This window comes from Triticum urartu, chromosome 4A (genome assembly GCF_056163025.1).
Source record: "Triticum urartu cultivar PI428250 chromosome 4A, HENAU_Tu73, whole genome shotgun sequence".
Taxonomy (NCBI): Eukaryota; Viridiplantae; Streptophyta; class Magnoliopsida; order Poales; family Poaceae; genus Triticum; species Triticum urartu.
This window is the reverse complement of record NC_141876.1, coordinates 486,149,068-486,163,245: the sequence shown is the minus strand read 5'-3', so window position 1 is coordinate 486,163,245 and position 14,178 is coordinate 486,149,068. Positions and strand designations below refer to the sequence as shown.

The window sequence follows — 14,178 nt, the reverse complement described above, 5'->3', positions numbered from 1 at the left end:
GATGCGTTTGGTTGCAAGGGTGGCCATGGATGGGTTGGGATTGTTCAGAAAATAGACATGTTTGGTTATAAAGCATTTGAATGGTTCCACTAAAAAAAGAAGATAATATGCTCTGAAGATGCTGAACCATTCCACCCTAAGAAATCGGTCGAATCATATGGCCACCCATTGCATGCATGATCATGTGAGTATGACTGATGATCCCATCCCAAATAATTAGCTCATCTCTTATATACAAACAAACACATAAATCGAATGGTTCCATCCCAAAAAACTGGATGGTCCAAACCCATTCATATGGCACCTCCAACCAAACACATAGGGCTTCGGGCCAGAAGGAAATCTACTGACCCAAATAAAAGGCCAGTCAAAAAAAGAATGCTCACAGAACAAACAACACAGATAAAGGAAAAAAATGCAGGACGAATCTCAAAGAAAAATCCAATGGCCACAAAATCAATTGACCCAAAAGTGAAATTCCAGCTGACTGAAAACGTAGGTAAATTGTACTTTCTCCGTTCCAAATTACTCGTCGTTGTCGAAGAGTTCGCATGAACCTATGGTTCTTCTATCCAGAGGATTTTGGTACGGGTCATGGGGGGAGAGACTGAGCAACACAATTAGCAGGTGGTAGCTGGTCAAATCATGAAAAGATGGTGATGACTGATTGACTGCACCGTTTATTATGCCCAACGGGCCGCCAAATCAAAACATCATAAACAGCAAGTTAATACAGGCCCGAGCCCCAAAATCAACGCCAGAATCAAACCATCCTGCTGGCAGAAATAATGGCCGCGCGCGACTCCTCGCTGAACGAAATCCGGAGCCTTAAGACGCCATCACCAACGAAGATCGTCAATACTACTGTACCGTATCGTTGGTCCGTGCATTGCATATAAGGGCGGCCACCGTCACGAGCTCAGATCCATACAGCAGCCTTCGCTGCCCACGAGCCAAACATTCGGATACAGTCAACCACCATACGGACAAGGCCTGATCGTCACGGGCGACCATGAAGCCTCCTCCCGCATTGCTGACCCGCGGCCTCGCTCTTGTCCTGGCCCTCGCATGCGCCGGCATTGCACCGGCGAGCGGCGGCGGCGCCGGCGGCGGGCGGTGGGACGTGCTGCAGCGCAGCATCGGCGTGTCGGCGATGCACATGCAGCTCCTGCACAACGACCGCGTCATCATCTTCGACCGCACCGACTTCGGCCCGTCCAACCTCTCCCTCCCCGACGGCCGCTGCCGCCGCAACCCCAGGGAGCGCGTGCTCCCCGTCGACTGCACCGCGCACTCCGCCGAGTACGACGTCGCGTCCAACACCTTCCGCCCGCTCTCCGTCTTCACCGACACCTGGTGCTCCTCGGGCACCGTCGCGCCCGACGGCACCCTCGTCCAGACCGGCGGCTGGAACGACGGCTACCGCAACGTGCGCGCCATGCGCGCGTGCGACGGCGGAGACGACGACGACGGCGGCAGCTGCGACTGGAACGAGACGCAGGACGCGCTCGCCGCCAACCGGTGGTACGCCACCAACCAGGTCCTCCCCGACGGCCGCGCCTTCATCGTCGGCGGCCGCAGGCAGTTCAACTACGAGTTCTTCCCCAAGGCCGATGCTTCCGACGCCTCGGCCATCGCATTGCCGTTCCTGGTTCAAACCAGGGACCCCGAGGAGAACAATCTGTATCCTTTCGTCCACCTCAACATCGACGGCAACCTTTTCATCTTCGCCAAGAACCGCGCCGTCCTTCTCGACTACAGGAAGAACAAGATCGTCCGGACGTACCCCGAGCTGGCCGGCGGCGACCCCAGGAACTACCCCAGCTCGGGCTCGTCGGTGCTGCTGCCCCTGAAGCCTTCGCCCACCGAGGCCGAGGTGCTGGTCTGCGGCGGCGCGCCCGCGGGCTCCTACAACTCGACCAAGGAGAAGACCTTCTTCCCGGCGCTGGTGACGTGCGGGCGGATCAAGATCACGGACGCTTCGCCGGCGTGGGTGATCGAGAGAATGCCGTCGCCGCGGGTGATGGGGGACATGATCCTGCTGCCCAACGGCGCCGAGGTGGCGATCATCAACGGCGCCATGGACGGCACCGCCGGGTGGGAGGCCGCCAGCACCCCGGCGTACGCGCCCGTCATGTACCGGCCAGACCACGCGCCCGGGGACCGGTTCGAGGAGCAGAGCGCGACCGACATCGCGCGGCTGTACCACTCGTCGGCGATCCTCCTCCGCGACGGCCGGGTGCTGGTCGGCGGGAGCAACCCGCACATCTACTACAACTTCAGCAACGTGCGGTACCCGACAGAGCTCAGCCTGGAGGCCTTCTCCCCGGAGTACCTGGACAGCTCCAACGACGCCCTCCGCCCAAAGATCACCGACCCCTCGCCCGCCGGCCCGGCGGTGAGCGTGAAGTACGGACAGTCAATGACCCTCCAGTTCGAGGTGCCAGCGGTGGCGCCGAGAAGGAGACCGCGCGGCGGGGGCGAGGGCGGCGGCGGCGCTCTCGGCCTGGTGTCGGTGACGATGGTGGCGCCGTCGTTCACGACGCACTCGTTCGCGATGAACCAGAGGCTGCTGCTCCTGGACGTGGCGGGGACGACGGCGCTGCACAGCACCGCGGGCGCGGGCGCGGGCGCGTACGAGGCATCGGTGGCGATGCCGGCGACGGCCGTGCTGGCGCCGCCGGGGTACTACATGGTGTTCGTGGTGAACGGGCACATCCCCAGCGAGGGCGTGTGGGTCCACATAGAGTGACGCGACGCCGGCGACGGCGGCATGCATCGGCATGCATCATGTATAGCACGACCCGATTGTTTTGTTCTCTTGTCTTGTCTCGTGGTTTTTGTCGTCACCACGCACGAATGTGAGGTGATGCCGTGACTTGGTTCGTTGTTCAGTTGTACCGTGCGTGCGTGCGTGCTTGGCGACGCCCGATCGAGTCGGGCAGGACAGAGAGAGCGGAAGGCGAAGAATGTGTGTGAGAGTGAGGCTAGATTCACGTGAACCGGCCGGGTTGAGGGGCACACGTGACGCTCCCTAGACGCATCTGCTCCTGGCCCTGGCTGGCCTAGGTGCATTTGGTGGATACATCGAAGTGTCGCGATCCAGCCGGTTGTTGGCGGCGTTCCTTCCTTCCTTCTCTGGGAGAGACCGGCGGCTTCAGAGCTGAGAACGCGCGCCGTTGGCGTGCGCGCGCGGGGGTGACGGCCGGGATGGTTGCGGTTGCGGCCGGTGGCCTGGGGCGTCACGGGAATGATGTCGCGGCGGTTGGGAAGTGCGGACGTGCAGTCAGCTTGGTACTGCCGAGTAATGGCTGCGGTCTGCGGCGGCGACGCCCGAGGGAAAATCCTGGCGTGGCGAGGTGCCTTCCCGTTGTGTGGCCCGCTGAACGGGAGCCGTTGTTGGTCGGACCGAACCCCCAAAAATCAAGAATGTACTTATCGTACAAAAATGCTTCGTCTACGTAACTCTCTGCCCCCCTGAATTTGAATTTCAGGGGGGTGGGCTCCTTCCACCCAAATCTCCAATCACCAGTTTCCACGTGGATCATTACGTAGGTGTAGGTATCGTACGGCTAGCAACATTCACTGACTCATTCACGAAATAAAACATGAGCCCAAGTTCACAGCCGGACAATACAAGGGGCTGAGTTCACCCTCTTACAAAGCAAATTTCAGAATAATCAGGCAACACAAATCGCACCAAAAAACACTAGAAACAAAAAAAATAAACAAACGAAATGACTAAGTTGCTGACAGTAAGCACATGACGGCCCGAAGACACCACCAAGACACACCCTAAGACACCTAACTCCAAGACAATACCTACAGGAGGGAACACAACGCTAAGCGTCCCCGCTGCCGCGTTCGAAACGGACAAAGTTTTTCAGCCAAAACCCTGGCACGGGGAGAAGAACCACAACGATGTCCAGTTGTAAATATTCTTCTTGATTTCTTGATTTTTATTCGCAGTGACTAAATTGAATGTTTGAATCTTGTTGATGTTTGCTACCAATTGTAAATATTCAAAACCACCCCATATAATTTAAATCTAACTATTTCCAAATTTTGGACCTTTGTTTACAAAATTTAGGACTTAAGGAAATGTGAAGTTGTAATGATGTCTAGACCTTTGAACATTTCACGTCACATGTCATGCTAACAAAAATCACATTATGTTCAAAGTGACCAATTTTATAAGTTGAGGGTTCAACTCATGTCTAAACACTTTCTGGATCTCAAAATCACTTTTTATTATTATCATATTACTAGTTACGAATTTCATAATATAAAGATTGCCGTAAAAAATAAATGCACATAAAAATATAAACTCACATGATACTATCTCTTAACTTTTATCATTCCTTCATCACTCTTCTACCACGCCTCACGCTAGATTTGCCATTGGTTTGCTCTGTGCTTCGTTGTTGTGTCTTCCTCTTTCCTCTCTCCGGCAGGCATGTGCATTCTTATGGGGAAAATGTACGTGGAGAATGCAGGTTAATCCGCAATAGAAGAGAAGGCAATGTCTTAAATCTCCCTCCCAATTCATATATGTTTATCCACTTCTAACTCTCTCATTGTTGCGACGACGCACCTCTTCACTTCACAATGACGCCTTCGCTACTTGCATTCTCCTCTCACTCCACCCACTCCCTGCTGTTCGCAACACTCTACAGTCCTTGAGAGGACAGGTATGCTGTTATTTTTCTATTCGCTTGCACACATGATCTATTTATTTTATAGAATATTTTCTTTATAAATGCCACTTTTATTAACTCATAAGGTTATATTTAGATGATACACAATCATAATGATTTTGCATCCGATCTCTGTATAAGTAAGATTTGTTGGGGAACGTAGCAGAATTTTAAAATTTTCTACGCATCACCAAGATCAATCTATGGAATCATCTAACAACGAGGGAGAGAGGAGAGGCCAGGGGCTTGGGTGCGGCTGCCCTCCCTCCCCCCCCACTATATATAGGGTGCCTAGGGGGGCGCCGGCCCTAGGAGATCCAATCTCCTAGGGGGGGGGGGCGGCCAAAGGGGGTGCCTTGCCCCCCAAGGCAAGGGTGGCACCCCCCACCCCTAGGGTTTCCAACCCTAGGCACAGGGGGAGGCTCAAGGGGGGCGCAATAGCCCACTAGGGGCTGGTTCCCCTCCTACTTCAGCCCATGGGGACCTTCGGGATAGGTGGCCCCACCCGGTGGACCCCCGGAACCCTTCCGGTGGTCCCGGTACAATACCGATTACCCCGAAACTTTCCCGATGGCCGAAACTTGACTTCCTATATATAAATCTTCACCTCCGGACCATTCCGGAACTCCTCGTGACGTCCAGGATCTCATCCAGGACTCCGAACAACTTTCGGGTTACTGTATGCTAATATCTCTACAACCCTAGCGTCACCGAACCTTAAGTGTGTAGACCCTGCAGGTTCGGGAGACATGCAGACATGACCGAGACGCTTCTCCGGTCAATAACCAACAGCGGGATCTAGATACCCATGTTGGCTCCCACATGCTCTACGATGATCTCATCGGATGAACCACGATGTCGAGGATTCAATCAATCTGTATACAATTCTCTTTGTCAATCGGTACGTTACTTGCCCGAGACTCGATCGTCGGTATCCCAATACCTAGTTCAATCTTGTTACCGGCAAGTCACTTTACTCGTGCTGTAATGCATGATCCTGTGATCAACCACTTGGTCACATTGAGCTCATTATGATGATGCATTACCGAGTGGGTCCAGAGATACCTCTCCGTCATACGGAGTGACAAATCCCAGTCTCGATTCGTGCCAACCCAACAGACACTTTCGGAGATACCTGTAATGTACCTTTATAGTCACCCAGTTACGTTGTGACGTTTGGCACACCCAAGGCACTCCTACGGTATCCGAGAGTTGCACAATCTCATGGTCTAAGGAAATGATACTTGACATTCAGAAAAGCTACAGCAAACGAACTACACGATCTTTGAGCTAAGCTTAGGATTGGGTCTTGTCCATCACATCATTCTCCTAATGATGTGATCTCGTTATCAATGACATCCAATGTCCATAGTCAGGAAACCATGACTATCCTTTGATCAATGAGCTAGTCAACTAGAGGCTCACTAGGGACGTGTTGTGGTCTATGTATTCACACATGTATTACGATTTCCGGATAACACAATTATAGCATGAACAATAGACAATTATCATGAATAAAGAAATATAATAATAACCATTTTATTATTGCCTCTAGGGCATATTTCCAACAGTCTCCCACTTGCACTAGAGTCAATAGTCTAGTTACATTGTGATGAATCGAACACCCATGCAGTTCTGCTGTTGATCATGTTTTGCTCTAGGGAGAGGTTTAGTCAACGGATCTGCCATATTCAGGTCCGTATGTACTTTACAAATCTCTATGTCTCCATTTTGAACACTTTCACGAATGGAGTTGAAGCGACGCTTGATATGCCTGGTCTTCCTGTGAAACCTGGGCTCCTTGGCAAGGGCAATAGCTCCAGTGTTGTCACAGAAGAGAGTCATCGGGCCCGACGCATTGGGTATGACTCCTAGGTCGGTAATGAACTCCTTCACCCAGACTGCTTCTTGTGCTGCCTCCGAGGCTGCCATGTACTCCGCTTCACATGTAGATCCCGCTACAACGCTTTGCTTGCAACTGCACCAGCTTACTGCCCACCATTCAAAATATACACGTATCCGGTTTGTGACTTAGAGTCATCCAGATCTGTGTCGAAGCTAGCATCGACGTAACCCTTTACGACGAGCTCTTCGTCACCTCCATACACGAGAAACATGTCCTTAGTCCTTTTCAGGTACTTCAGGATATTCTTGACCGTTGTCCAGTGTTCCATGCCGGGATTACTTTGGTACCTTCCTACCAAACTTACGGCAAGGTTTACATCAGGTCTGGTACACAGCATAGCATACATGATAGACCCTATGGCCGAGGCATAGGGGACGACACTCATCTTTTCTCTATCTTCTGTCATGGTCGGGCATTGAGCCGTGCTCAATCTCGTACCTTGCAATACAGGCAAGAACCCCTTCTTTGACTGATCCATTTTGAAGTTCTTTAATATCTTGTCAAGGTACGTACTCTATGAAAGACCAATGAGGCGTCCCGATCTATCTCTATAGATCTTGATGCCTAATATATAAGCAGCTTCTATTCGCTTGCACACATAATCTATTTATTTTATAGAATATTTTCTTTATAAATGCCATTTTTATTAACTCATAAGGTTATATTTAGATGATACACAATCATAATGATTTTGCATCCGATCTCTGTATAAGTAAGATTTCGGATCCCTTTGTTGTTTCCCTTTCCTCCCGAACCTTCTCCTCAAAATGATAAAGAATCTGGTAGATGTTTAGCAACAACCGTCAGAATTCATGTCGATGAAGAATGCGCCACCAATGGAGAAATGTACAAACATGTAGCGGAGAAGAGTTTATATTATTAAAAACATATATAGCCAAATCGACCGAACTAAAGTTGCCGCTTCATGCCAGGTTGCCGTCCTCATATCTTTTGTCCTCTAACAGTTGGCTGATTTTCATTTAGAATCAGCCATAAATGAGGGGCGATTGCGATAATTTCCCCCTGAATACATGTGATGCTCTTTCAGGGTGATTTATGGTCCTGATAGACTGATATCATTGCTGGAACAAATTGGCTCAAGGCCTTCAATTCCATGCGCAAGCAACAATTGAAGGAGATCTGATCCTGGCAAGGAGTCAGCTAGCTCCTGTACCCATATTATTGCGTTGCTAATAAAAGACACCCATACAAAATCGATGGTTCTATGGTTGTTGGAGTAGGTGCCAAGAGTCATCAAGACAAAGCACATATATTGCGGCGATCTACCATTCTCTGCACGATAGCACTCCGTGGGCCACTTGTGCCTATGCTTCTGGTACTGTACATGTCACACTCTTTTTGTGTACTTTGAAGTAGCTGTACCAACCACCGGTCCAGTAACTGAACGTAGCAAGCAGTTCAAGCTCCGTGGGGCCTCTTCGATCAGTAGAAAATCTGGAGGAAAAACATTGTGAGTGGAAAGATTTCCTTTAGTGCTACTATTTATACATTCGACTCAAAAGAATGAAGCAAATGAAAATCAGTAAAAGAAAATCTGGTGGTGTGACTTCGAATTGACCAACTAAACCTCCAAGTCTAGTTTTTAATGAGTTCAATCGATTGTTTTGCACATGCATTCATTTTTTTTCTAATATACATCTTCATAATCTAATGAATCAAAGAAGCCCTAATACCCCGTATGGTGCAGAAGTTTTGCGCGTTGGTACCTACAACAAGAGTATAAGTACCCTCGCAAAACAAAACAAGAGTAAAGTACGCTGTAAAGGCATCACAATCATCTCCTCAAATGATTTTATTGTCAAATAATTAGAGACAACATTAGATATATAAGCACATTTTAAGAACCATGGTGTACTAAAGTAAGATTATTTTTGTGTTATTAAAGTAAAGATAAACAGAAAATATAATTAGCAAGACTATAAAAATAGGCAAAAGTTAATAAAAAAGATGGCAAGGCAAAAAAAAAATCAATGCTACAAAAATTACTGTCTAACAAGTTACATATATGCAATAGAACTATCTTGGTGTTTATCCACGGATGCAGTTGTTGGAAGGCATGACTTTCCTTTTCAGACACACTAAAAAACTCTTGCTGTTTTGGTGAAGGATTTCTCCACTTTCCAAGGTTGTGCCAGTTCTAGCATGTGATTAGAAAGAAAAAACACAAGGAAATTGTGTGATATATGTGCATGTATATTACTCCTTCCATTTCTAAATATAAGACCTTTTAAAGATTCTAATATGGAAAATACACTTTGGTTCCTGGTTGTATATACATCCTCTATGGGGATTTTTTTAGAAATATTTAAATAAAAAGTCAAAACGGGTAAGAACTATCTTGACAAAAAACTTGACTTACTTTTGCACTAGTATATAAATTTTCATGGAAAAAAACAAAGTTGACTTCACAACAAAAAAGACAAAATTTATTTGCTATTATAGCCTTATAGGTCACTATTCACACTATTTTGGCTAAAAAATTGTTTTTTAAAAAAGAAGTCAAAGGGAGATTTTATTTTTGTGGATTTTTTTCTCGCGAGTACAATAAAAGGTCAAGTTTATTTCAAAAATATTTTCAGCAATTTTTGGCTTTTTGTTGAATTGTTATTTTTTTTCATATAGGATGTAGATGTCCCCATAGACCAAAAATCTGCCTCCTTCCAATATGGACTACTTACGAAGCAAAATGAGTGAGCTTACACTTTAAAATATGTCTATATACATTCATATGTAATTCGTATTGAAATCTCTAAAAGGGCTTATATTTAAAAACAGAGGGAGCAGTATATGGTTGTCTGCCTGTAATAAAAAGTTCTTATAGCTATGTGTGTTGCTCAGCATCTCTCCCTGTAACTGCACTCTATCAAGGAATCAAGGAAGAATTTCTTGATCTATCAGGTTCGTCAGTATACCATCCTAGCACTGTCCAGTGTAGAATTTTTTTTCACGTGCGTGTAGTCATATACCCTCTCTACATTCTTTTTTGAACACAATATAGAAGCAAGTGCTCGTATACATGCGCATACACTCACCCCTATGAACGTATACGCACACTCTATCCCTATGAGCACCTTCGAAAGACCATCATATTATTGTCACGAATAGCGAAAAACTATCACTTTATGATTTGTGACATTTCACACCGAACCAAAAGTCTAAGACCCTGTTTGTTTAGACTTTTGCTTCTGCTTTTGTAGATTTTTCACTTTGACCAAAAAGTCATAAAATCTCCTAAATAAATGCTTTTGAAGCTTTTGTGACTTTTGATGAATCAATACAAAAATATTTGGCTCTGAAATTCATAAAAGCTTCAAAAACACTTATTTAGGAGCTTTTATGGCTTTTTGATCAAAGTAAAAAAGTTGCAAAAGCAAAAGCAAAAGGCCAAACAAACAAGGCCTAACAGTGCCAAAAAAACACGGAGTAAGAAATGATATCGTTTTGACGTGGCCAATCCTGAGCCAGCGGGCTGCGGTGACAGTGCGGCGTTAACGCCGTCATTTTCTTTTAGCGTGTGGGACGAAGCTGCTGGGTTGGACCGGCGCGTTCGCTCGTTTCCGTTTACTGGGCTTGTTCGTCAATTGGGCCAGCGCGTTCGGTTTGCTTAATTCAAAACCCATCCAAGTCGTCGCTCGATTCTTCTAATAAAAAAAGAAAACCAAATGGTCGTTTGAGAAATTAACTGCCATTCATTCGGTTTCTCCTTCCAGAAAACTCCAGTTTCCACACTACATTCATTCACTCTCCCTTCGCACAGATAACCACCAGCCTCTCCATCCAACTTCCCTCTTCCACAGCAAACCTCCATCGCCGCCATGCCCATGAGAGAGAGGAGAGCGAGGGAGTGGAGTGACGGGGGGAGTGTTCGGGTTGGGCCGGCCCAGTCGTTTCGGAATTCGGACAAAACCGTTAACGACCATTAACTGCACGCCGTCACCGTTGTCGGATCGCAAGGGACCAGGCACGTCAAAAAATTGCTTAGTGTTTTTTTTGCCACTGTAAGAATTTCGCTTTGGTGTGAAATGTCACAAATCGTAAAGTGCTGGTTCTTCGGTAATCGTGACACAAGTGTGATGGTTCTGTGCATTTAACTCAGAAAAATCAGATGCTTATAGAAAGACTTACAAACAGATTAAAGAATTGCTTTGCGTACGATCTTTGCATATACGACGCACGATATAATCAGAAACGGCCCTCCCCCATTATACTGAGCTTATAAGCCATGGATCCTTCTCTGTTTCTCTGTTTACTCAATATAAGTTCAGTTGTCCATTTAATAAGAAACCTTCTCTGTTCCTGAGAAGACAGGGAAAAATAATAATGGAGCTTCACAGAAGAAAAACAACCTTACCCGAAGCACTCGTCACTTCAACGCAATGTTACACCAATACCGATCCAGGTTAGTTGTGCTTCTCTGGCTTCTTTTGGCGCCATAGCTAGCAGCAGAACTTAAGCGTGAGCTGCCCCTGTCTGTCACCATCGATACTAACCAAGCTCCAAGGACAGCAGTCTCTATTCTGAACCCAGGAAGCAACAAGATTGAGCAGCAAAAGGTGGCTAAAGAATCCAGCAGAGAAGGCGCATGTGCACCCTCCAAATAGATCAGAAACGAACAGCCTAAAAGCACATGAAATGGGGAGGCATCCGTTCTCTGGAACTTCACTAGGCGTCCATTGTCTGAAACTTGGGCATGTTCCAGTCAGGCAGTCACTGCATGAAGCACTCACGGGCTCTTGGTTCATCGTTCCGTTTGGGATGCAATAATGGCGGGCACAAGCCTGGATAAGTACACCTAAAGCCTTGTTTAGGGCAGGGGGCTTTGGTTTACATGCGTGCTCGTCTAGATGATGGGTGCTCGTGGGTCTAGTTGGTGGAATCTTGTGGCCGCTCTCCCCGCAAAAAGGAAAATATAAATACTGAACTTTGGTTGCATCAGTGAAGTTCCAAGGTCGAATCGAGCATATTTTATATGGAAATCTATTCCCCATTTTTGGTTATAAAGTTTGCCTTGTTGTTATCCCTATAGCCTACACACTTGAATTTGAAGTTAAATGTCACATTCCTCAAAAGAAAAAAAGTCAGATGCCCTGCAATAATGAAAAATTTGAACTTAAATGAGGTAATGGAACATTCCACAAAATTTAGTTCTTCATTTAGGGCGTTTCAATAGGGTTCATTGTGTTTTGAGCAGGAATAGGAGTCATTGGTGTGTGCATTGACAGAACAAATTGAGATTTTTCTATGATTTTTTTCACTCTCTTCGATTCATATTATTTTGTTGCTCAAATAAATGTATCTAGCTGTATTTCAGTGCTAGATATACATCGGTTAGAGTGACAAGTAACATGGATGGGAGGGAGCATCATTATCCCAAGAGAAGGAATTGGCTAAGAAATGTAATCTTTCTTTATACTACTTGCAGTAGGACAAGATGCATGTCCAGAAAGTTACACCTAAGTTCAGTTAGCATTTCCCAGCTTTTGTGGATCCATGGACGGCGTGCGCTACCACCCACGCCATTCGGTACAACAACTACTACTACTACTCCATTTTGGTATAATAACTACAGTAGTGCGCTGCCGTCTATCAGTCTATGGACTTGTGATTGGATCCAGGTAGCCGGCTTTGCCCTTTCCGCCTCTATAAATGCCGCCCCACGCTCTCGTCCACAGCAAAACCCAACGGAACTACGTATAACTACAGTCACTCTGCTCTCTCACTCCACCGCACACACTCACAGAGGGACGCAGAGAAGCACCAGGGGAGTCCGGGAGTGATGGCAATGGCTCAGGGAAGAGGCAGTGCGGCGCAGGGCTTCGCCCTCGGCTTCCTCGTGCTGTGCCTCCTCCTCGGCGCCGACACCGCCGGCGCCGCCACCTACAACGTCGACTGGTCGTTCGCCGCCGGCAGCTGGCCCAGCGGCAAGACCTTCCGCGCAGGGGACGTCCTCGGTGAGTGACCAGGCCGTCAGAAAGATGGCACAGTCGATTACTCCTTCCCACCGTTGCTCCGTATCATCACCTCGTCTCATGTGATGCGTGTCTTTGATCTACTGCGCAGTGTTCAGCTACAACCCGGCCGTGCACAACGTGGTGGCGGTGGACGCCGGCGGCTACAACAGCTGCCGCGGCTCCGGCGCGACGCACACCTACACCTCGGGGAGCGACCGCGTGACCCTCGTCCCCGGGACGAACTACTTCATCTGCAGCCTCAGCGGCCACTGCGGGCTCGGGATGAAGATGGCCGTCACTGCAAACTGAAGCGAGTCTAGCTGCAGCTTCCGGTTTCAGAAAAGCTAGCTGCGGCTGCGATGCCATCCGTGCGCATGTGAAAACATCAATAAAGTGTTGTGGAACTCAGTGACTCCCCGCGTGTTGTATCCTGAGTTGTTAACATGATACAGAAGCCAGCAGTGTGCATCAATTGATGCAGAGACGGAGGTGGTATCCTTCTTTTCGGAAGGAAAGAAAAATACAGCAGCCAGTAGGCATGCGTTATGTGTGGATATGGAGGGTGGTAGGTAACGCATGATGTTTGTATGAACGATCGCCGGCATGGCAGTAAAGAACCTCGGACTGGTTTGTTTAATTTGTTTCCAACAGTACGCATAGGGAGCCATGGTCTGATCTAGGCGAAATTCCAATTAGCCAGCTCACAGTCAGCTTTGAACCACTCTCACTCATGGTCATATTTTTTTATTTTCTTTTAGAAAAGAAGGTTATACCCCGGCATATGCATCAATCGATGCATGAAGCCATTTTTATTAGTTATTCCACAAAAGTTTAACAGGAATATACATCAATCTATCCGAAGCCACCACTCACACCTACAAACTTGATAATGTGGAGTGATCTCACTCTCCATATCTAAAATCGATCCACATAAATTATCGGGATCAACAGTTGGTGTAGCAGACCTAAAGCGCATCCCATATGCACACGTTTTAGAAGCCGATATCATCATCGGAGCACTGACTCATCTTCAGGAGAGAGATCCAATCCTTGCCAGTCCGGACATCCGTCGACGCCACTACAGTGCCCAACGGCACCACCGCCCTGCGCTCGTTCGTCCAGATGCAAAGACTCTGAAAGATCTGTCGTGCGTAGCACCTGCCAACCAAGCATGACTCAGCGTAGCACTTGTCGGCCAGGCATGACTTGACAGCTCCACCGATGCTCCGTGCAAGACGAAGCCGCTCCACCTCCCGCCTCTGTCTTCCAGCGCTGCTCCACAAACGATGCTCCTAAGAGAAACGGCACCGCAGTGCTACCATCGTCCGATCTGGAAGACCAGATCCTAGGGTTCCCCCGAAGCAGCATGAGTATGTCGACAACAGTTACACGGCGATGCCTTCATCAAGGTAATGGCGCAAAAACGCCGCCATCGCCCCCAACCGCTCGATTTTCACCGGCAACTATGTCTCCCCAACTCGCAGCCGGCGCTAGATGACGGATCTTGAGATCTGACCACCCAACCTCAGGCCGACCACCTCCGACGAAGGAGGTGGCCACCACCGCCGCGCCCAGGGCCGGATCCCCCGATGTCCTCGTGTCG

At 48.0% G+C, this 14,178-nt stretch overlaps 1 protein-coding gene and 1 pseudogene across 1 annotated transcript; both read left to right on the top strand.

The window, feature by feature from the left end:
* Nucleotides 1-912: 912 nt before the first annotated feature.
* LOC125554019 (aldehyde oxidase GLOX pseudogene) lies at nucleotides 913-2,878 on the top strand (annotated as a pseudogene).
* A 9,406-nt stretch (nucleotides 2,879-12,284) lies between these two features.
* On the top strand, nucleotides 12,285-13,167 carry LOC125554017 (chemocyanin-like). Its single transcript, XM_048717644.2, has 2 exons — nucleotides 12,285-12,575; nucleotides 12,685-13,167. The coding sequence occupies exons 1-2, from the start codon at nucleotides 12,401-12,403 to the stop codon at nucleotides 12,882-12,884; spliced, it is 375 nt and encodes a 124-aa protein (XP_048573601.1). The 5' UTR covers nucleotides 12,285-12,400; the 3' UTR covers nucleotides 12,885-13,167.
* Nucleotides 13,168-14,178: the final 1,011 nt, after the last annotated feature.